The 24,696-nt window shown below is 36.1% G+C and overlaps 1 protein-coding gene across 4 annotated transcripts in view; it reads left to right on the forward strand.

Moving 5' to 3' along the window:
• The window catches only part of Mfe2 (peroxisomal Multifunctional enzyme type 2), a 638,089-nt gene that overhangs the window by 343,007 nt on the left and 270,386 nt on the right, over window positions 1-24,696 (forward strand). For all 4 annotated transcript variants that reach the window (XM_081748535.1, XM_081748534.1, XM_081748536.1 and 1 more), the window contains exons 10-12: window positions 2,992-3,052; window positions 11,755-11,918; window positions 21,141-21,264. In XM_081748535.1, the coding sequence (XP_081604661.1) occupies window positions 2,992-3,052; window positions 11,755-11,918; window positions 21,141-21,264 (349 nt within the window). The remainder of the gene's footprint in view (window positions 1-2,991; window positions 3,053-11,754; window positions 11,919-21,140; window positions 21,265-24,696) is intronic.

Below are 24,696 nucleotides of genomic sequence, written 5' to 3' on the forward strand. Positions count from 1 at the left end.
GCATTGCATTTGCACCTGTTTTAGCGCCCTTTCACACCACGCGTAAAACCTTTTTACAGGTAGATGCAGCTTATGACGGGCTTGGTGCTTGTTTATTACAAGAAGATGAGAATAATGAAATACACGCAGTTGTATTTTGCAGTAGAAGTCTTAGACCACAGGAGAAAAACAATGATGTTATGTCTCTAGAAATTGCTGCTGTTGCTTAGGCATTTCGTGTTTTTAGATTTTTTTTCTTACATAATGATAATTTTTTTTAAAAAAATAAAGATTTTTCGTAAATAGGACTTAAACCTATGCTAAAATGCCGTTCTGCAAGCAACTTCGTTATGCCAATTACCACACCAAGAAGACTTCACTCTAGGGAAGCACAGTGGCTCAGTGGGAGAGCCTGTGGTGCGTGGGGTCCCTGATTCGATCCCCGACCAAGTAAGTTTGTTGTGGACAACATCATGCTCGTAGATTTTCTCGGGATACTTCCGTTTTCTCCCACTTTCTTATGCCACCAATTCTTCCACCATTCTAACTTACTAACTAACTATGGCCTATGGAACCCGGAAGTTCAATGCCGAATTCACAAAAGCTCTCCACTGACTTCTATCCTTAGCCATTTGGACCCAATTTCTACTTTGTATTCCTATCTCTGCGAAATCCATCTTAATATTGTCCTCCCATCTGCGCCTAGGTCTTCCTGATGGTCGTTTTCCGATTGGTCTCCCAATCAGGACTTTGAAAGCGTTTCTACTTTCTTCGATTCTAGCTACATGACCTGCCCGCCTAAGCCTCCTAGACTTGATGACCCTAACAATGTTCGGTAAACCGTATAAATCATGTAGTTCCTCGTTATGAAGTTTCCGCCATTCCCCATTCCCGTTCCTCTTGGGTCCGAATATTCGTCTCAGGATCTTGTTCTCAAATATTTTCAGTCTATGTTCTTCCCTCAGAGTAAGCGACCATGTTTCGCAACCGTACAGAACAACAGGCATGATTATCGTTTTGTATATTTTAAGCTTCAAATTCCTCGACAGAATTCGCGACGACAAGAGATTTTGAACCGAATAGTAACACGAATTCCGTGCTTTTAGTCGATATTTAATTTCTTCGTGAATATGATTTTCGTCTGTTAATATTGATCCTAGATATTTGAAACTATCCACTTTATCAAAAATATTATTTAATATTTTAACGCATCCATAATTTGTCGTATTACGGTCCCGACGCACTTCCATGTATTTAGTTTTCTCTGCAGTTACTTCTAAACCCATGTTCCTGCAAGCGTTTAATAAGATCTCTGCATTTCTTTCTATTGTTCTCCTACCATCCCCTATTAAATTTACATCATCATCATATGCCATAACCAGGTGAATACCGTTCAACTCTGGGCCCTGGTTGCTATCTTTGATTTTCCTTATAGCGTATTTCAGAACAAAGTTAAATAATAATGGCGGCAACACATCTCTTTGTTTCAGGCCATTTTCGACGTGAAAGCTCGTAGGCAAAAATTTTCCTACCCGGACTTTACTTCGGGATTCATTTAAACATATCTTAATTAATCTAATTAGCTTTCTCGGTATTCCAAGTTCTGTAAGAATGTTGTATAATGTTTCTGTCCTAACCGAGTCGTACGCCTTTCTAAAATCAATAAATAGTTGATGTATCGGGATATTGTATTCCCACTTTTTTTTCGAGTATTTGGCGAATGGTAAATATTTGGTCGATAGTTGATCGATTTCGTCTAAATCCGCACTGATAATCTCCAATAATTTCATCTGCGTATGGGCTCAATCTTGCTAATAGAATATTTGAAAGGATTTTATAGAATATTGACAGAAGAGAAATGCCTCGATAATTATTACAGTCAGTTTTGTCGCCTTTCTTGTGAATTGGAACAATGATTGATTCTTTCCACTCTTATGGCAATTCTTCCTTATTCCAGATAAGGGAATGAGTTTGTGTATCTTGTTCCACAATTTTTCGTCTCCAGCTAAAATTAACTCAGCCGGAATTTCATCTACACCCTGAGATTTGTGTTTCTTTAATTTCTTTATAGCGGTTTCTACTTCTATTCGGTTGGGTTCTGGAATATGCGGTTTTGCGGTGCGTATCTCCTTCCATTCTTCCACCATTCACTCGCTTTAATCATCGTCTCCCTTAGCTTAACAGGCATAATCGTGGGACATTAAACTCAGGGATTTCAAGACTTCCCTCTAGAAGATGTTCATTTGTGTATATTATTACTTTGGTGATCTATATTCCATAGAAGTATGACTTTGATATCAGCCAGTAAACTAGATTTTGATTTCATTTGTCTTTTTTTTCGGTCATATTTTATGATCTTTTCATATATGGCAATTACGTATTTACTTGACGGCAACATGTAAATAGTGAATATTTCCATTCCAAATTGTCATGTTACTCTGTAGCAGAATGGATAGAAAATAGATTTCCCTGTAAGCGCAAATCTGAGGGATGTAATAATGTAAGGTATATTTTTTCGAACTTAGTTTTTTTCGCCGTCTAGGTTTGTAAGACCAAAAGTATACCTTGCAGTTTCGACTTATTCGCGGTGCAAATTATTACGTGGATCTCCCTGTATTCAGATGATTGTGAAATATCCAGATAAATATATCAACGACGAAACGATGAATACATGCACAGTTAAATGTGGAAGTTTTAAGGAAATTACATATTGACTAAACATCAATACACAGATATATCATGAAAAGACCTGGAAAGTAAATGTGATTTCATGTAGCAAAGTCATTTTGTGACAGGAACTGTTTTCATATAAATTCTTTGTAGTGATGAAATTATCTTTTTTTGAGATTTTGTCAACTAGAAATGATTATAACCGTCGGCAAAAGTTGAAATGAACTAACTAATTTTCATTTCCGTGACGTGAAACTCTCGTTATTTTAATAAGGTAGGTTTAATGTAATTTTTGCAGTATACTTATTCTTATTTTTCTAATCGAAAGTCTTCATATTACAGGGTCAAGTTGTAGAAAATTTCCAGTACACTGAACGAGATGCAATTTTATATGCGTTAGGAGGTAAGAGGCTATTGCATTTGTCTATTTTCGTTTGTTTTTTTCTCTATGCATTTCTTATAAAAGGAAAATTTTAGTTAGTATTTGAATCCTTCAATATACATGTACACAGAAGGGATTTGACGTTTTGGCTCTCGGTAATATTATTCATTTTCTGAATCATAAATCATCGACGGATTTCTGCTGAATGATAATGGAAGAGGATTTTATTCTGTTAGAGAGAATGAGAGAGAGAGAGGGGGGGGGGGAGGACGATGTTCCGAAAATCATATGTAACCATTAAGAAATATATTCAATGTATTAAGCAACTAGTGCTAGAGTTTCTGAAACCTTTAAAAAATGAACGTTCCGGAACTTTATGGAATATTTCCTGTAACGGTCTGGACATTTCTAGAACTTTCTGGAATATTTTAGAAGGGCCAACTCATATAAGGTGACTCAACTAAATTTTTTTGGTGCTTGATCAATTTATTTATTTGTATATACTATCACCATACTCGTCACCAGCATAAAGCTGTTTTTCAAAAATTTTAATCCCAGCCCGTTTGTTAGTGGCAGCCATTTTTGTTGAGCATCGCGTACTAATTAGTGCTTTGCAGACGTTATCGTAAATCCTTATATCTTAGGGATGAATTATTAAAAACATTGCAACAAATACCATTTTCTTCAGCACTATACGTTCTTTAATTTACTTTTCCAGGGAAAGAAACAGGCACCTGTACATGCTATGTGTTACAGGCGCCTGTAATGCTCTGGAATTGGAACACTGTTTTCCACGTGTACATTGTATGTACAGAGTTGCAAAGCATGTGCTTCACAGGTGTTTAACAGGTGCTGAACAGGTGTAAGACAGAGAAAAGAGAAAATCGAATTTGTAATGTATATCACATGATAATTGATTAATATGAACTGTATAGTACATGTTCATACCACATGAACATGAATTGACACTGACACCTGTACATGCAAGATACATGTTCGATGCACACTACAATAACAGTCTTAATGTACATGCAATGAACAGGTATTCGGCACAAGCAATGTACATGTCGCATGTGCATTAGGTTGCATCGAATTTCCACTTTTTTTGAAATCAGCTTACCCTTAGCAAAATATTTTTGCGAAATGGTCTCTATATGTTATATAGAAAATCGCAGGTCGATTAATTAATTTCTTTAGGTGCCACTAACGGCCTAAAGTTCCAAAAATTTGTTAAGAAATACATTTTTTAAAAAAACAAATTATACATATTTACTTTTACGAAAACATTTTACCCTTAGTAGTTATTTTTGGTAGAAATGTACATATTTTACGTAAAAAAAAAATCAGCTTGATCGGTCAAGTCCTTCAGGTGCTACCGGCTTCTTAAAATTTGGACAACCCCCCAAATATATTTTATTCAGTGTTTTGTAAAAAAAAATCGAGTTTTCGTCTCTTATAAACAGCTAATTAGGTAAAAAAAAATGGGGCAATCAAGGTGAAGAAAAAAACAGACTTTACAGTAGAGTGAATGTTATCAAATAAGGCACATACCGGTAGTTGCCCAGCTTATGTTCGTAGCGCGAAAAAAAAATAACAAGTAATTATTTTTGTAGAAAGACTCCTTTCGATAATACACCTGTACTGCATAAAATGAAGCCGCCCAAAATCTAGTTTGTTGTAAAATTAAAAGTGGAGTAGCATCGAGAGAAAAGAAAAAAGTTGCTCCTTGTTAGTGTGTCTGGAGATGAGATTAGGAGTAATTTTGCGTTGCTTCTAGACAGAAAAAGTGGTGTTTCATGTGGAAACTGTTTACGTTGCTGATTGTGTTTAAGTGAAAATGTCTGTGTAATTGTGTGCGGTTTTGAAGGATTGCGTCCTACTTGTGCTTGTCGGCAGTCATTGAATGTGCCAGTTCGTCATTCCAATGGTGCGGCAAGTTTGTTGAGGTCTTGCGTTGACAAAAGTGTCTAATTGTTCAAAATTGGTTTCGGTGAATAAAGTATCAAGTATCCGTAAAGATGTCACCTAAGAAGAAGTCACGTTTGAATGTAAGGAACTTTGTCTATACTGTAATTGGATCCCCTGCGGAATTCACTTTTAGTGAGCTTCCAATAATCTCTGGTGTTCTTAAGCAATTCTTGTAGGAAAGAGAGAACACAAAATGGGAAGCAGCATCTCAGAAGGACCCCTCTGCTAAAGTGCTAGCTCATTCAGTGGCAAGGAAAGTAACTCAAATTTGGGAAAGGCATCAATCAATGGCGCAGCTATTTTGAGCGAGCAACGTGTTATAGTGTTTATTTCACATTATCAAAAGAAGATCCGTCAGCTGCAAAAGTTCAAGGACAAACCCGTTTTTTCTTCTTCCAAAGTTGCAGAATTCCAGGAGTTCGCCTACAAAACTTTGATATCGCTTCTTGCAAATGCATCGATCCGGTTGCTTGCACTTCTGCGAGAAAGTGCCTAAATTGAAGGTTTAATTTTTAATTGACCAGAGAACCACCCGACAGATGGGTATGGCAGGACTTTATAGAAAGGAGACACAGAAACGTGTCAAACATTTATTGCGAAAAAATCGAGGTCAGAAAAATCAATCAAATCCCAATGAAATTAGTACAGAAGACAAAACGATAGTGTCCCTTTACAAAATGAATCGGGAGAAGAGTCAGTTTCCACTGTCGAGTTTCTTCCTGCGCTTAAAAGAAAGAAGACTAGCCCTTCTAAACAAATGATAGTTAGATTACCGACATTCTCCAATGCAATATATAGATGTAATATATCAGACCGCAATTATCACTTCGTCGCTTTTAGCAGATATCAGACTGGTTACCCCAGTTCATAAGCAGAAGGTGATCGACAAAAGCAAGATTCGGAGAGAGAAGAAATCCTTAGGAAACACCATCGTTATTGAGGCAAGTACATCGCTTGAATCGACCAAAGTAAAAGCGTTATACTTCGACGGAAGAAAGAATCAGACTCTCACCCTTGAGACTAAAGACGGCATCAACCACCGAATAATGAAAAAAGAAGATCACTACGTACTGCTACAGGAGCCAGGATCGAACTACCTTGGCCACGTCTCTCCTTCTGGAAGAGGAGAGAGCATACGGGCTGCTATCACAAAGTTCTTTGTTCATCAAAATATCCCCCTGTCCGATCTGGTTTTTTGGATTGCGACGGTACTGCTACCAACACTGGTTGGAAGAATGTTGCGATAGCATATATTGAAGTCTTCCTGAACGAACCCCTTCAGAGAATCGTCTGTATGATACACACGAATGAGCTCCCATTTCGACATTTGATTGAATTTATAGACGGCAAGTCTACTGGACCAAATATATTTAGAGAACCAATAGGATCAGCACTTCCAACCTACAAAGAGTTGCCACTCCAGAATTTTCAGCCCGTTCCAGTAGACTGGGACCTCAACTTCACTGAGGATGCATTAAGCACGGATCAAAAATATTTGCTGAATATCTCCCAAGCGGTTTCTTCAGGAGAATGCCCCGTTGGGTTAGCTCACATGAAGGCTGGTAAAATTCATCAAGCCAGATGGCTAACTACAGCAAATAGAGTTTTACGTTTGTGCGTAGGAACAAAAGAACCCACAAATGAACTTTAAACCATCGTCCAGTACATCATGATGGTCTACGCGCCACTCTTGTTTGCTGTGATCCGTAATCCATCGTGTGCAGAAGGAGCTCGTCATTTGTGGCACCTCATCACGACTTCTCGCCACATAGAAGCGAAATACAGGAAAATTCATCCAGTAATCCGTAGAAATGCGTGGTACGGCCATCCTGAGAACCTACTTCTGTCAATGTTGACTGACCAAGATGCTAAAGTACGAGAACTTGGCTGAACAATCTGAACAAACTTGTAAGCAGTTTGGACGATTTAAAGATGACAATTGTTTATTTTAGTGCAAATAAATTAAATTTAGTCAAGCGGAATGGAATATTTTGGTATGATTATCTCGATGGCTATGTACGGTTCAAGGAAAATAGGCCACAATCTCAACGTACTTTCAATGGTGAGTTCAATCCAAAAGAATATGCTGACGATGAGTATTCAAAAGATGTCCTGCAAGTGTGGAATATGTTCAAAATGCAAACCGTTGGTGATTTTCACGATCAGTATCTGTTGCGTGACATTCTCTTCACAGCAAAACACTTTATATACAAGAATATAAATTAGACCCCGCACATTCATTGACGCTGCCCTGTCTTCCTTTGAATGCCACTCTAATGTTCACTGAAATAAAACTGGATTGTGTTTTAGATGTTAATCAGTACTTAGTATTTAAACAAGATATTCAAGGTAGCATTACTCAGCTTAATCTTCGCAAAGCTTTTGCCAATAATCCATATTTAGACATATTGATCCATAGAAACCTGAAACCTATAACATATCTTATGTACGAGTATATGCAAGGTGCGAATTACCGGGGGGGATGAGGGGGATTTTCCCCCTCAATCACATTTTGTTCCCCCCCAAAGAAGTCAGCTGAAGTATCCCCACCGGGGATGCTCGCTTTCCCCCTCAAACAATGCTTAGTGTAACTCCAAATTTCACTGATTTTTGTTATTTCTGGTAAATTTAATCTTCTAGCTGTATTTCGAAATGATCGATGTAAACTGTTCAGTTTTGGTCATTTCTACTTACCACCTAATTACCCAGTATTTTCAACGTTGTTTAGTAGAACTATATTATTATGACTACGGTTGTTACTTGCAACTGTACCTTCGTACCCTTCAGTTCGTCATCGTTTGTGAATTTGAATGTACTAATTGCGTATAACAAAGCAACATATAGATTTATAAATGTTCTTAGCGGTTGGCCAAGAAGAAGTAAACAAATAGCTTCTTCTACCATACTTGGCGAAGTTCGGATATGTCTTATTCATCCTCTATATTTGTATCGATTATCATCTTATTTTAATTTTTGTTATAACATGTTATTTCATTTTCCAGTGTACTCTTTGTTAGCACATGGTCTTCATTCCCTAGTAGGTTGTGTGTATGCAACTCAAAAGTTGCATTTAATTTGTGATAATTAGCATAGTAATCACTGCTTTTACAGTTTACGGAAATGAACTTTTGAAACTGTACTCAAAATCTGAGATATAGGTATTCTCTCGTAAGTATATGTTAACGTACACGCTGGGGGATACGCTCCTAGTGAGCAGACATGTTAATGAAGGTGATTTTTAGGTGAATAAGCGAATAATTCAAGATTTGTTTCAGCATTTGTTAATACGACTGGTTCTCCGTGTCATTGTCCGTGTCTGTATAAGCATTTCAACTGGAGCGGGTTTTTTTAAAGTTAACCCTTCATTTTTCCATCTTTTCGCTCTACAGTTTGCTGTCCACGCAATTAATGTTGTCTGAAAAACTTCAGTGTAATGTTTTACTTTATTTGAATAACGTAGCCCAAAGTGAATCAACTCATCTTCAACCTAACAGTAAAGTAATTTTTAAGTGTTGACTTTCCGTGCCCATCACGGAATCGATATTTGGAGAAAAAAGTCGTGATGAGCACAGCTTTAGCGGGAAGTAGAATCACAAGCTCGAAATTTGAATTGAGAGATTTTAAATATTTGGCCTTCGATTTGAACTTGATGTGAGAAATCGGGACCAGCAACAATCCATTTCTTATTTGATAGGCTAATGTCTAGATTTTCTTAAAAAAAAAAAAAAAGTCCGGTTTAACTGATAATTTTAGTGGTTTTCACAAGACTGAAGTAGGTTTCTTTTCGCAACCTGTATGTATTAATGCAGAGTGGAAGCTTTCAATATGAGTGGAAAAATTAACATATGCTTGTGATCATGGCTATCGCTCGAGCCAAATTATTAACTAAATAAACCTTAGAGAGCTACGGGGACAAGAGTGAGTACAACATTAAAACACGTTCAGAAAGGTTTAGTGGGGTGTGTGTATGTCAGACAATATATATGTGCATAGTTGTTGTCGGTAGATTTATTAAATTAATAAATCTCTCATTTATTACAGGTCACACACACACACACAAACATATTATATACATGGGCGGCGATTAGGGGGGGCAAAGGGGGGCAGTTGCCCCCCCACTTTTTTGATGTAACCCATTTATGTGTATAGTTTCATTTGGAAATGTAAAGTTTTTGTATGTATTACTGGTTCATAGAAAAAAATGGTGCTGTATAATATTCGCCGTTGCGTGAGTACGTGATGGTTATCCTCCCGTGGAATTAAGAAAGCTGCAGAAATTGCGTTTTAATTGCCACGGAAAATAACCCAAAAATTAACCTATTGCAACACAATTTCAGCATACTTTCACTTCTTATAAGGATTCAATATATTAATCAGCCGCTTTGAATTTTGACGTTCATGAGCAAGGAATGAAATCTCTGTTTAAGAGTACAAAGGGCTAGTACATACTTGTGTTGGTATTGTCAATTTACTTAATAAAATATGAAATAAGATATACGGTATTTTAACAAAAAAGAAAGATTGTATCCTATTAATTATACAACCTTCCGTCAAGTCTTGCCCCCCCACTTTTAACGTCCAATCGCCGCCACTGATTATATATATATATATATAATATATGGGGGCTAAGGCATTTATTGTCTCATTTTGAAATTTGAACCTTCAGACTATGTCCTTTGGCCTAATTTTATCCCCCCCCAATATAGATTATCTAATTCGCACACTGAGTATATGAATAATTTGTACGCGCATGTAGTGTGTGAGACTCTTCCAGTTGATAATTTTCATTGGTATCCTATGCCGTCGAGATATAATAAGTATGATATTATACAATGGAAGGAAGATCAACCTGAAGGCTCTTTTCATGTGGTAGATTTAGACTACCCAGCCAAGATGCATGGCAAACACTCTTATTTACTAATGTCTCCTGTAAACAATCAAAACTACTGCTACCTTTGAAAATAAATTAAATTACATGGTTCATTACCGTTTGCTGCAGTATTATTTGAAAACACGAAGTATAAATCTGCATTAGGGTTTATTAAATTGCATGATGTGTTAAGGTTTAAGCAGTCGAAGTGGTTGGTTCAATACTTTGAATTCAACACACAAACTCACTGAAACTAAAATCGATTTCGGGAGGAATTTTTTCAAGCTGTTTAACAATAGCATTGCACAAGGTGGGCAAATCACAAAGGGAGGATATCAAAACCCTCCTAAAGCTGCAAATTAGTAATAAATTCGTTTACCGCACTATCCTGCGCTTTGTTGAGACCGGAACTATGAAAGATCGCCCGCGGCAAGGAAAAACCATGCACAGCACGAACACCGGAACCTGTTTAAGCAGTGGCGGCGCGTGTGAAACGAAATTAGTTAGAAAAGAGTCAGTTATGGCTCGTGAGCTGAAGATATCGAAAAGGTCTATGTCTCACACGTTAAGCAGGACCTGGAACTCCATGCTTACAAACAATGCAAAGGACGTCTCCTGACAAATGAATTGAAGAGCCACAGGCTCCTAAAAGCGAAGCACTTAACCGTTACACAGCAAATGGACACCATCGAATCCTTTTCACAGATGAAAAGATTTTCAGTGTGGAGGAAACTTTCAAGTTCAAAATGACAGGAAATATGCGACATCCTCTAGAGAGGCTGCTGAAATAGCTTCAAGGATCCAGAGAGGTCAACATCCTGCCTCAGTCATGGCGTGGTGAAGCTACGAGGGCATATCGGAGCTTCATTTCTGTGAAAAGGAGGTCAAAACGTCAGCCAAAGTGTACCAAGAGACAGTGCTTGGGAGACAATTTAAGAATCTCACCAACACCCTCTTCAATGGACAGAAATGAAGCTTCTAACAGGACTCAGCCCCAACACACAAGACACGGACAGCCCAGCAGTGGCTGGAGGAAAATGTTCCGGACTTCATTTCCGCTTCAAATTGGCCTTATGCAATTCCGGATCTAACCCTTTGGACTACGAATTGTGGTCCAAACTTCAGGAGATGGCTTGCAGGAAGAGATATCTCAATATGGAAAGTTTACAGCGGTTTCTTTGGAGGGCAGCTGCAGTTTTTTCAGTTGATGTGTTGCGTAATGCAATTGAAGAGTAGCCACAAACACTTAAGGACTGTGTGCAAACTAATAATGGTCAATTTGAATAATTATTGGTGATTCTGGTTCATAATGCAACCATTAACTCACGTTATTACGATATTAAAATCTCTAACCATTTTGTGTCAATGTACTTAAAATTCTTTGACAGTATTTATGGTAAGACTAGGTATAATATTGACTCTTAGCAAAGAGTCCTTATTATACGGACGTCAAAGCTTCTTCAAATGAAGTTGACATCGCTGTTGGATCTCTTCTACGAATTATGTTTTATATTTGAATCGTACATTTTGAATAAAACCAACTTTTTATTTCATTTTTTAAACTCATACCTAAGAGGCTTGTTGACAAGATCAAAGTGAATTGCTAGTTTTTACCGCACGCATTTGATCGGCCTGCAAATTGCCTGCACGCTAGTGACATATATTGGTATCAGGTTAGGAGGAAGCACAGATAGCGACATTTATTAGCCTGCTTTGAAATATTCGGAGTGAGCATGACAGCTTGAGGTGTTTTGTTTCTTTCTCTCTCTTTTTTTTATTTGTTTATCAAGTATTAAGAATATCTAAGTATTTTCGCGTAGATGTTTAGATATGAATTTTTTAAAATGTATTTTGATTCTAGTTATTGGTTTATATTTATTTTCAGTTGGAGCTAGTATGAGGGATGAAAGCAACCTTAAATACCTATATGAAGGGCACGAAGATTTTGCTGTACTTCCAACGTATGGCATTATACCTGGTCAAGTGGCAATTATGTCATCAGATCTTATGAAAAACGTGATTCCAGGAAAAGAAATTGACATATCCAAGGTATTTGAAGTTCCAATACAATTATTCGATTTTAGTGTTTGTTTTCTCTTTTTTTTTTATTTAAAAATGAAACATAAATGTATCAGAACCTGATTGAAAACTATTTGTTTATATTCTTTATGAGTCTTGAAAAATACGTAATTCTTCGTATCCTCATGGACAAAACTGCCTTAACATGTATAGGATATGTGACCACAGCTTATACATAGAAAGAGCGAGGTGCATAGGAATCTGCTGTAATATACCTTTTATTTTGACCAGAGAATCAAGGAGCAAATCTATGTAGTGAGAGATCAAATATGTAGCAATGACTAGAGAATTAAGGGTATTTAATACCGCCGCCATCTTGAATATGTTGCCCATTGATTTGTATGGAAAAGTTTTTTACTTTTTGCGTCAAAAGGAGATTTAAGATTATAATCGTACTGATTTCTTCTGTGTAGTTAATAAATTGTCCGTATTTTCATGAAAATGAATTTATTTCGTACATAAATATAATATTAATTTAAAAGATAAAAATTAACACTTTGGGTGATCTGAAGCATTTAATCCATTTCTACTTGGAAATTAAAAGAAACCGTAAAGATAGACATATTACAATATCTTAGGAAAGCAAATGTTATAGTATTAACCGTTAGAATTGGGTTTGTGAGGTAAAGTAGTAAAATTCTTAATATTAATTACTCATTTTTCGTAACTATATCTCAGATTGCCATATGTTGGCGAAGCTCAGTGATGAGTGAAATTTGACTGTGCGGAAGGATCAGGCTCATATCAGGCGTGTATTATTAAGCGTTAAATTCAAGAAGGAAAATATTTATGCGGAGATCTCGTGAGTGAAGATCCAGCTGAAACCCACCGTTGCGAGAGAAGCATTCTCTGTACACACTTGAAATTCCTCCGGCACCTGTCAATCAAAGTCAACAAAATCCCCAAAACAGAGGAAACTCTTGTGTCTCTTCACTAGGATGACCAGAAATATTTGCATTATGTCTTGTTGCTAGTTATTGTTGCAGTTGCATAGTTATTAAAGTGACAGAGAACATGACCAGGTGACGTGACAGAGAAGGTGCACTCCTACTGGTTTAGTGACAAGTGTGTATCGAGTTCAATTCCCGCTTGGAGATCCTTGAAAAAAAATTAAACACATTTCGGTTGTTCGGACTCCACCTTAAACTGTAGGTACAAACAGGCCTGTAACCAAGATACTAAGACACAGTGGGACTGTCCATTGTTTCGGGGATTAACTTGAGTTCATCTTACATTTATGTGTACACACTATCAAAGAACTGAATGTTTCTGAGGGGCTGAAGGTGTTCACAGGATGACTGAGATCCCCTGGCCCTCCTAGCTACAGGCCTAGCTTCACTCCACATCTCATATAGCCTTGGCACTGAAAGGGACGCTAAACTGCAATCCAAGCAATAAACTATAAGCTAACCTTCACAGAGGAGATCCTATCTCGTTTAGTTTTGATACCTTCAAATTTATTACTCCTAACCTGAGTGCTGTTGAAAAATTGAGATTTGTTGTGGAGCGGAATAAGGAACCCAATTTTAGTATTTCTGGTGCATTGTTTCCCAGAGAGAAAGCGATAGATTTTGCTGTTTTGTCATCGTGAGGCTTCTATCCTTGTTCACTTTCGCAACGATTCCTTGCGCTACTCGAGAAGTGATGATTAAGTATTTTTTTTTATTATTATTTTCAGAAGTTTATTTATTTATTTATTTATTTATTGTCGGAAGCGGCAGTTCATGTATTGTGCTAGTCTGAATACTCTGGTTTTCTCTTCTATAGATAGGCGTGGTTTACATTCACTTCATTCAATTAGGGACTTATTTTGTAATAAAGTTTCAGAAGTTGTTATGCTTAGCCGCGGGTTCCACCTCGCCCGCACTCTCGCTTTTATTGTGTCTTCACATAATATTTCGATGATATGAATGAGAATGTGCCTTCAAGCTCTACTGTTATATTTATTGATATAAGTAGGTTTACACTTTTTGATCTAATATATATTGTTTCCTTCCAAATAAAGTAAACAATCACAGCTCATTGTACGTTTATGCGTTATTTATATACAAAACTTCTATAACCATGTTTTTGAACAAGAACTAACTAGAATATAGCATTTGCTGTAAGACACTAAAGTATAAATAGCATGAGGACGTCACAAAAACATGAAAAAAGAAGAAAATGTATATACACAAGGACGAAGCTAAACGGAATCACTTACATAAAGAAAAGTTTTTTATTCTCTTTAAGGTAGAGAAAAATCCCTCTCCCTCCAATGAAGTCATTTGAATACTGAGCAAAACCTTTAGAAATTTATAATGTGATGCGTTCGATTCCTCTACCACTATTCAACATAGCGGAAATATATGACGTAAAGCTTTGAGTTCGATTCAGGCGCATTGGCAGTCCTATGAAGGAGAACCAGTATATCACGTGAGATTTTGTGATGGTTCAGATACACTGGGAGATTAATCAGAAAAGATAAAGTGATTGGGGTACGATCTAGCGTCCCCAACTAGCTTTCGGGATCAGTAAAATTATACGGGTTCCGATTCCTCCACCAAATCATTGTGGTTTAGTGCTAGTTTGATTCCTCAACAGGAGGCGTGTGATTAACACATCAGAGGTTGGTGGGGAGTACATACATGCATCTCTCCAGAGTCGAATTGACTACTTCCTGAGTCCATTCAAGGACCGTAAGCAGAATCCGTATCATGGTCACCAAGATCGCATTATCGTATTTCATGTCACTTAGTCGTGCCTGTAGACATTTATGAAAGCATCACTTGAAAAATAGAAAACAACGGTATCATAAAATTCCTAAAACTAAATTGCATTGTTCCTAACTGAAATAAGAATTTAAAAACACCAAACTTGCAATATATTTTCTACTGCATTCTTCTTTCTAACGCTATTACATGCACGTTTCCACACAAAGCAAGGAATTGACTTGATTAATAATAAAAAGTACTATCACCAGACAATTATTGCGGTTTTAACTAAATTTCATGATCATTGATTAGAAAATAACATATACGAAAAGTCTTCGATATTTCCCTGTGTTCGTGAAGCGTACTGCGCGCGAGGAGAACGAGACGCAAACGAATGTTGTTCATTTTGTTGAAAATTTCCAAAAATCCAATTCGTATTTAAACACTAAACTTTCCAACGGTAAAACAAATGGTTCAAGTCTCGTTCACATGTCGATAGCATTTTCTGACTAGTTATTCGAATTAAGTTTTGCAAATACTATTACTTGCTTTGTTTCGTTGCCATGATCATTCAGAAACCAGATGCAAAATACATAGCTCTCACATAAAGCTGCCACACACTTGCTGACGTCATAGGTGGGTGGGTGGATGTGAGAAGATTAAAGAAATCGTTGCTTCTGCTTTTTCATATTACTGGATAAAGAATAATTGTCACACGGCATGATTAACGCCCTTCCGCTTTCATTAAAACTGGAATAAACACAATTTTCACAAAGAACTATTTTCTTTCTGTTTCTCCTTTCAGTTGACAGAATTTTCCACTTATGCAAGATCTGCCATACACATGACGTAAAATATTATTTTTAGACACGAACTATTGCATAAATGTAGAAGAAAATATTTCTTTGGCTCCTTACTGCTTGGCAACTTGAAAAGAAAAATATACTATAAGGACAGCTCAGAGGAAACATCCTACGAGACTATGGTTCCAGGTTTAGCTATTGCAGAGAAAGTTTCCTGAGTGTTATTGTGCTGGAAAAATTCCAGTAAACTTACTAAATATTGATGAAAACTTGACAGTATTGCATATTATGGGAAGTTCGAAACGAAGCTGCTTTATGTTGACAAATAGATAAGAAATCGTAAATGTTTTGTACATTTTTTCTGGAATTTTCTTTCTGTATTCTCGAAACTTTTCATTCGAGAATAAGGGGCTCGCCACAAGACGGCCAGTAAAATTAAATATTTGTTTAACGTTACTAATAACAGCATCACGAACTTCCATTGCTTCCATGTTTTGTTGTATGCTGTTAGTGTTTCTTCTTTTCGATGTTTCCGACAGAACAGAAGGCTCTATATCGTTTTCTTCATTTCTTATTTTTTTCAACACTTTCTACGAAAGCTGAGATGATCTGAGCATCTACCACATCAATATTCTTTCTTTGCAACTATTCATACAAGATGTCAATATTAGGCTCAATTTTGGAATAGGCGTGCGTCTAGTAAGAGTGCTAATGTGCGCTCTTGCTTTCTCGATAGTGCTGGAATGTTGAATGTTTTTATTCTTCAGAATATCTGTATACATTGAATTATTTCTTTTCTGTACAGATAAATTGCTTTTATGATGCGTGATCTGAAGTTCCATCTCGTATGCACAGCCCGAGGAAGTCTTTTCTTTACGATATCTCCAAGTAATTTTGCACACTGTGGACTTGTAGAAAAGAAGGAACAAATTTCCTGCAAAGTGGCAAAAAATATTCTAACATTTCTTATCATTGAAGCCGCATTGAGCATAATTAGATTTAGCTGATGAGCATAACAATGAACATAGTTGGCGTTTGGAGAACAGCTGTATGATAATTACTTGTACGCCTCCAGGAGTCCCAGATATTACAGACGTGCCATCGTACATCTGCGCAATTAATTTTAGTGGAATCTCATTTATCGTATGTTTCGCATGACGCCAAAGTTTTTGCATTGTATTTTGGGATTTCGAAGAAAGTCTAAAATCTTTCAATTGGTTTTCCATTCTGTATGTGCCGATAAATGACAGCCGTTTGAATAGTGTTAGCCATATCACTAGTTTCGTCTGCAGTCATGCAGAAGTTCTGATGTTTTTATAATTCCTGTGAAATTTTATCTTGACAGACTTCTAAAATAATATTCAAAAGTTCATTTTAAATTGTTTTGCATGTTCTCTTAAAAACAGTAGCTTTTTTCAAGTAAGTTTTCATGGTTGTCTTAAGCTCTGCACTGAAACCAATGAGCCTATGAAAAACATTTAGGTTGGATGATTATTCTGTCTCGTCATGACCCCCAATACTAATTCAAATACACCACAAAAATGTACATAATTAATAATAATATTCAGAATATAACAATTTTTTCATTCTTTCATTATGAAAGTTAACTGTGATACATTTCTTATGCGAACGTTTGTAGCTTGATGTCATTTTATTCATTCACTTAAATCAGGGATCTCCAAACTACGGCCCGCGATCTTTACCAATCCGGTTCGCCACAGTTTTTCATTTAATTGTACATTTTTCTAAATAAATCATACAAAATAATAATATGGTGTTTCCATACAACTAATTAAGAAACACAGTAATTGACATAATAATGAAACTGGAAATTTTAACTGTAATTAAATAAATGAGATTTATTCTAAAAGCTTAAAATAAGTGACATACATACGTAATTCGCATAATGAAATTAAATATTATGATGAGATTTATGTAGGTGTAACTTTCCACTAAAGATTCTGTGCAGTTGTAAATCAAGTTTACCAGTGGAAATTATCATCAGCGACTTCAAATGCTCATTTTTTACTTAGATCAATAAATACTTTTTGTATCTTTCATTTTCAGATTTTTTTTTTTTTTTTTCGAAAGTGGAAAGAATGCGACAAGCAAATTTGTGTAACTGATCAAACTGTGTGAGTGGAAAACTTACAAAATTTGATTAAAAATCAATTTCTTTTAAAATGTCATTACACTGTTAATCAGTCATTTCCATTTAAATTCTGGAGCAAGGACTTCTGTGTCGGCGTTGGAAGGATTTTGGAAAACCTTAATGTCGTTTGCGATTGCATTAAAATCTGAAAACCGAGACTCAAAACTTATTAAAACACTCAAAGCTTCAGTTGCAAAATCTACTGGAAATCGAGTGTCTTACTCAATCGTATTTAAGGTTTATATGTCAAGGTTATGTGGCCACTCATACCTTATAATTTACACTACGCAAAGCCATACACAGAGAAGATTTTTCTGTCGATGCGCATAAATTTTTGCGCAGGCTTAAGTCTTAGGTCTGCGCCAAGCCAGTGTGAGGCGTATCCGTCAAGGTTCTGCACGCTCAGCATGCTTTGAAATTTACAGCGGGCAAAGCGAATTTCAGACGTAATCTTAAGCCTGTTAAGGGAAATTAAGGACAAAGTTAAACTTAAATAAGTAGACTTCACTTGCGCACTGGCTTACTAAAATTAAACCATTTAAATCAGATCAAGATAAAATTCATGCACCTTGAACCTCTAAGGAATTTATGACGGGTGGCATATCACCCGCCACTACACCCATCCCGTTATAAGCTTTACACTAGTGAAATCGTCCATGAATATTTGTGAGAGTTTTGCTTTACCCACAGACCGTTTTGTAGTACACTAGCAGAATACGCGTTCTTTGCACGGAGGAATACTTTTTATTTTGGACATAAAGTACTAATGGGGGCTGAATTTGGATTTAAACGGCATCAGAAGTGTCACTGTTTGTGTCAGCGACCCCGAAAACTATGGATTCGACACTAATATCGATAATATTCAATCATTTTTACGTCTCCCTCTCCCCCCCCCCCCAAGTTGCGGGGCTGAATTTGGATTTAAGCGACATCGGAAGTGTCACTGTTCATTTCAGCGACTCGGAAAACTATGGATTTGACACTAATATCAGTCATTTTTAAATATTTCTCCTCCTCCTCCTCCTCCTAAGTGGCACCGTCGAAGTCAAGTGATAAAAACTATCCCAGTGCCGAATCTCAGCTATGTGGCAAATTTAATCGAGATCAGTCACGTGATTCAAGAGTTAAGTTATACTTATTTTTATATCTCCTCCTCCCATCCCCCCCCCTTACGTTGTACCGTCAAAGTGAAATTATAATATTACTCCCAGGCCCAAACCTCATATATGTTGAACATTTGATCGAGATCGATCGGATGGTTCAAGAGTTATTAAGTCACAAACGTAGACTATCATTTATTATATTGATCTAGTTTGTAGTATATAAAGGTGTATTTGTGGATATAGATCAGGGATGGGGAATCATTCGTTTTAAGGGCCACATTGACGATGACCATTTCCCAGAAGGTCGCATCTAGTAGTTTGGAACAGACTTAGGATTTGTAGTTATTTTACAGTTATTGGTTACATCAATAATTTATATTTTGATATTCTGTAAAATGTAAATTGTGCACTGTTCAAGGAATGTAATCTTTTGTAGTTTTGCCAGCGGACTTAATGCAAAGTGGGTTCTGTGCGTAAAATTGTTCATGTCTGGTTCCTTATTTTTTGCTGTTTTTCTATCGCTGTTAAAATTTGCATCTGTTACTGCTAAAAGACGCACAGAGGAATATTCACTGAAATATATAAATAATTTAAATTATATTATTTGATATACGTAACTTCAGAATAATATTTCTCGTATACTTCATATTCCATACATAATTCAGCAGTTTTCACAACAGGTGTAGACAGCACTTTATCATTCTGAAGACCATATGTTCCCTACCCCTGATTTGGATAATTGATAACCAAAATTAAAGTTATAAGAATAACGTAAAGGAACGAGGTTTTCTCTCTCTCTCTCTCTCTTCTGATTTCTGCAGCCGTAGCTAACTTGTCCTGTTTGCCTAGTTAGCCTTACAAACTAATGAAAGAAAGTTCCACACATCTACAGAAACATTTGTAATGAATGAGTGCATTAGGTAAATTTTCTCTTCTTGTAGTAGTGAAATTCTAATTTTTGCTTTGTGACTTTGCTCGGAAGACTGTCATAGTTATATTAATGTTGTACTTACTTTATAAGATTTTTTTTCTATCCTAATAATGTTCAGAAGTTTTATTTTTAACTACAAAAACTACAAATTATCAAAAATTTTGAAAAAAATTAATAGAAATAATAAATATGTCAAATCTTAATGGCGATTAAACAAAATCTGTAAGAAATACAGGTTCAGCGGAAAACAATGAATCCAATAGGACGTAACTGAAAAATTGATATTGCGGCCACAGCATTTGTAGAGCTACTGCCGTCAATTGCGAGACCTAAGTTCAATTTCATGCCTGAACAGCGGTCAGATTTGGTTGGAGTTGAGCTTCCGCTGTAGCACTGATGCTATATGAGACATGAACCTGGGATCCGAACCTCATTACCTCCCACCGGAATCGAATACGGGTCTTCTGCACCGAGAGTGATTTCGTAGACAATAAAGCAACGAGGAAGCTTAACAACCAGTTTTATCTTTTTCTATATACATATTTTCGTGCTATCAAATTACAGTCATTCACCTGTATTCAGCAAGTACAATCATTCTTATTTTCAAACAAATGACAATCGAACTCTTCAATGTAATGTACAGTTTTTGAATTGTTTACTTCTACACAGGAAGAAGTTAGAAAACATGGTTTTTAAGTAAGTCAAGGAATAAATTTAAAAAATAAAAATAAAACTTGTGATTCCAGTTATCATTAGGAACTTTTTTTTGAAAAGAAAATGTATTGGTAAGTGGTTGCTAAAAGTAACATTTGGTGCTACGTGCAAGTGAAAATAATATTACTGATTTCCGGTTAGTAACAGAGAAATGAAAAATAAAAGAAACGAAATTAAATGTCTAAGTTTTACGTCCCACTGCTATCCCGGCTAGGCTAAAGGAGACGGTGATGATGGGAAATGAATGATATAGTGGAATGAAGAAAGTTGGAAAACACCGAGAAAACCCACACACACGGTGTTTGTCTACCACAAAGTTCACTTGGCTCGAGGAACAGAGAGATGAAGTTATTTCAAATGCTATCTTCTAGAAAATTCGCAGTTATACGTAATCAGTACTTCAAATTATCTCCCCTTATCCCATTTTTTAACACTGTTTAGTAAGTACCGTAGGATTTTGAAACCTGGATATTTGGATAGAGTGCATACTAGTTCGTAACTGATTTATTATCCTGACTATGACAGGTCTAATAGTTTTAGAACTGGAAGAACCTTTCAAGTCATTTCCCGTCGTTTTCGCCAACCCATAACTTTGAAAAGACTAATTTTACACCCTGTGCTCATTAGGCTTTTTTATTTTTTATTTATTTATTTATTTTATTTTATTTATTTATTTATTATTTTTTTTTGCATCTTTTAAGATTTTTACAAATCGGCTATCTTCGTGGTCGCCATTATTTCAGTACGCGATATATAGCACGTCTTGGAAGCTAACCGTTTTAAATTAATGTTTCAGGTGTTACATGGAGAACAGTATCTTGAGCTTCTAAAGCCATTACCATCTTCAGCAACACTGGAGTCTCACTGCCGAGTAATTGATGTTCTTGACAAAGGATCTGGTGCAGTGGCTATAATCGAAGGTACATTAAATCTAAAATTCGTATTTTGTTATTATAGGAATTAGAAGCATGTGTGATTGTGATACCATTTGAACTGTTACATTAAACCTTTTTAGGATTCTAGTGCAATAAATACGATAAATAAGATGGTATTTATGCACAACCATTCTAGAACATTTATCCTGATTTGATTGGCACCATTGGCTTATAACAAATTTTGAATAATATTAAAAATTAGCATATTATATATATATATATTTAAAAGTTGAAAAAAAAAAACTGCCTAAAACAATTGTATTTTACACGATAAATACCTTACCGAACAATGCAGAATGAAGAGCGTTTCAAGCTACTATTTCAAATTAATAAAATAAAATAAAAGATTAGTATAAAATTACTGTAAAACTATGTTTTCAACTGTTCTTCTTTTTGATTGTAGAATATAAATATACGTGTCGTAGCACTGTCAGATCCTGACTGTTTAGTGAATTCTTAAAATGAATGTTGTACTTTTAATTAAAACAAATTGTGTACTTTAATAGTTAATATTTTATTAATGCTGAATTAGTCTGCAGGGGCGGATTAAGGTTTCTAGCGCCCCTAGGCGCTCTGATGTAAGGTGCCCCCTCACCAAGATACACGTACGCACTTCTCATAAAACACCAGCACAACTAGTTTAAAATATATACATAACAGTATACAAATCCTCCGTTCATCACATTACATAAAACAAACATTTATGACGCTTTGCATCTTACAGTGGTTATAAGCTACATGTCATAGTTTGAACGGTAACACTATCTTTTTATGTTCGAAAGTTTTTTTGCTGTGCATTCTGGACCGTTAAGGATTTTTAACGCTTTTTAACACGGAAAAAGATCTGTCCCCTGAACAGTTCGAAGTGAGCGCAGATACAAACATTCGTAGGCAAATATCTACTTGGGAAAGGTGGTTTCGAGTTTCTTTATCCGTATGTACACTCACGTCCAAAATTATTGTCGCATGTCTATAAATTTGTTGTTGCAGGAATATAATCTAATAACGAATTCGCCCGGTTAATTTTTTATAATGTTAGTATGTGTATAATCGGCAAAGACATATATGTGGCAAATTTCATGTCAAAAGAGCAGTAAATAAGAACAATAAAACGAAAACAAAACTTTCTTGTCCATTTAGCAACATTTGTTTTACATATTCTAATTTTCGTATTTTTAATTCTTTTCCTATGAAATTTACCACAAATATACATTTCCCGATTATACACACAGTATCAGTATTAAAAGTACCCTGCAAAATCATTATCGAATTATATTCTTACAAGAAGACAGTTATAGATATGCGACAATCATTTTTGACATGAGTGTACTTCAGCATTTCAGATGCAGTTTTTAGGGCTACATCACACGCTGTCGAGTGGTCTTTGAAATGAATACATTCATTCAAAAAAGTCATCTTTGTAATGGAGAACCAATGCATTCGCTTTTGCTCGGATGGTTTCGCAGTCGACACTATCCAGTTTTGCGATTAAACTATCATGTTGTATGCATTTTTCCTTCTGCACAATTCATAGTTGAGGGAATACACAATTGCGCTAAATGTCTCTTTCTCTTCCTGTAAACATGTATTCTCCCTCTTTTGTTTCATAGTGAGCAGTTTTCCTACTTTTCTTCCGTCCCTTGCCATGCATATAATCCTGACATCCACTTATGTTCTTTGCTTCCTCTTCGTATGCATCGAACTCCGTACAAACGATTTGCAAATATGCTTCAAATCCTGCAATTACTTCTGTTACTTCACTCACATCAGTATCTGTTGCTTGTAGTTTTTTATTGGCTGCATCGAATCGCTCCATGATCTTTGCCCGGATAGTACACATCAATGCTGACTCAAACTGTTGTAGTTTTCGCCAGTAATCATCAGCATCACTACGAGTTTGTTGTCACGTACAATTTGCTCCAGGACTGCATAAATTTCACTGTAGCTTGTGAAAAGTGCTTTACACGGATCTGCCCTTGCTGATCGAGTTGCTGATAAGCTTTTCAGAACAGTTGATCCTGGCTTCAAATGTGTTAGTAGAATTGCCACCTTCTGTCTGAGGCTGAGAAGAAGTTATATAAGTTCTGCAATAAACCAAAAAACCAAATAGCGTCACGACAAGACTCAGCGGCACAAGTTCCTACGAGATTTAGGGAAGGCGCAAAACAGGGTATGTATTCTGCCAAAGGACTAACATCTTAATCCTTCAAAATTATTTATTTTGAAGTATAGTATACTGCCCTATATTATTCTAATTCTGTTAGAGTGGCAAGGGTATCTACTGGGTGGGCGGTCGCCCATCTGTACTCACCTTGGCACCGCGACTGCCAGTAGAGACTGAATTAGAGTTCATGTTTGACTTTACTTATACCCTACTATGAATAGTTTTATTGTTATTTTTATAATAGGGCCCATAAAATTTTAGTACAGTAATAATATACAGTAACCTATAAGGCACCGGATAACTGCATCTAAATATGGAAGATGCGAAGACATGCAAATAAATTTTGCAAAATTTTGATGCGCAGGTCTATTGTACGAACAAGTCATAAGTGGATCAGATTATCAGTAATTTTCTTACCTCCCTTTCTGTAGTAGTAGAGTGAGCTGCAACATGGATGTCGGTATGCTTACTCTTAAAATCTGCGATTACTATTTCGTTTGTAATTTTTTCCTGAGAGTCCAAACTGTGGTTTCTTTTACCAACCGTCTCAGTCGAACTGCGGGATTTTTCAAAATCACTGGAGTTAACTGCAGAACTACACTCATTAACCCCATCTGTGTCACTGTCATTGATATTCACATTCGATTCTTTCTGGATACCATCCGCAACTGTACCATATGCTGACGTGTTTGTTGCCTTATCACTTTCTCTGCCACCAAAGAACGTTTCAAGTATAGGAATTTTCTTCAGTTGCTCTCTTTCGTTTTCCTCTTCCTCTGTGTTTAACTTGCGTCTTTCTCAGGGGTGTAGCCAGCAGGTAAATGCAGGAAGGGGGCCCGTCGTTTTTGAAGGGGGGCCAAGCCAAAAAAAAAAAATATGTTGCAGCTAGTGTTTTTGAGGTCTGGAAAAAAAAAACGGAAAATTTTGGTTTCCTTCCGGAAAACTACAACCACTGCTATTTGAGCTTATTATTATTACTATTATGATTATTATTATTATTATTATTATTTTACTTTTTCACAATAAATTATATTTCAAGATAGTTTTTATTATATTTAACACAGAACTACTGTCCCGGACCAAATGTTATACCTTTGTGCGTAACTATTTCAGTTTAAGCCCTTGTACAGTACACAGAACCTATCTACATAAAATTTATTTTCTTTGAAATTGCACTTAATTTCTTGAACATTTCCTAACAAAAATATTTATTTATTATTTAGACTAAACAAATAATTATTGTATTAACAGCT

The sequence above is a fragment of the Thermobia domestica genome, chromosome 2, assembly GCF_964235325.1.
Source record: "Thermobia domestica chromosome 2, izTheDome1.hap1.1, whole genome shotgun sequence".
Classification (NCBI taxonomy): Eukaryota; Metazoa; Arthropoda; class Insecta; order Zygentoma; family Lepismatidae; genus Thermobia; species Thermobia domestica.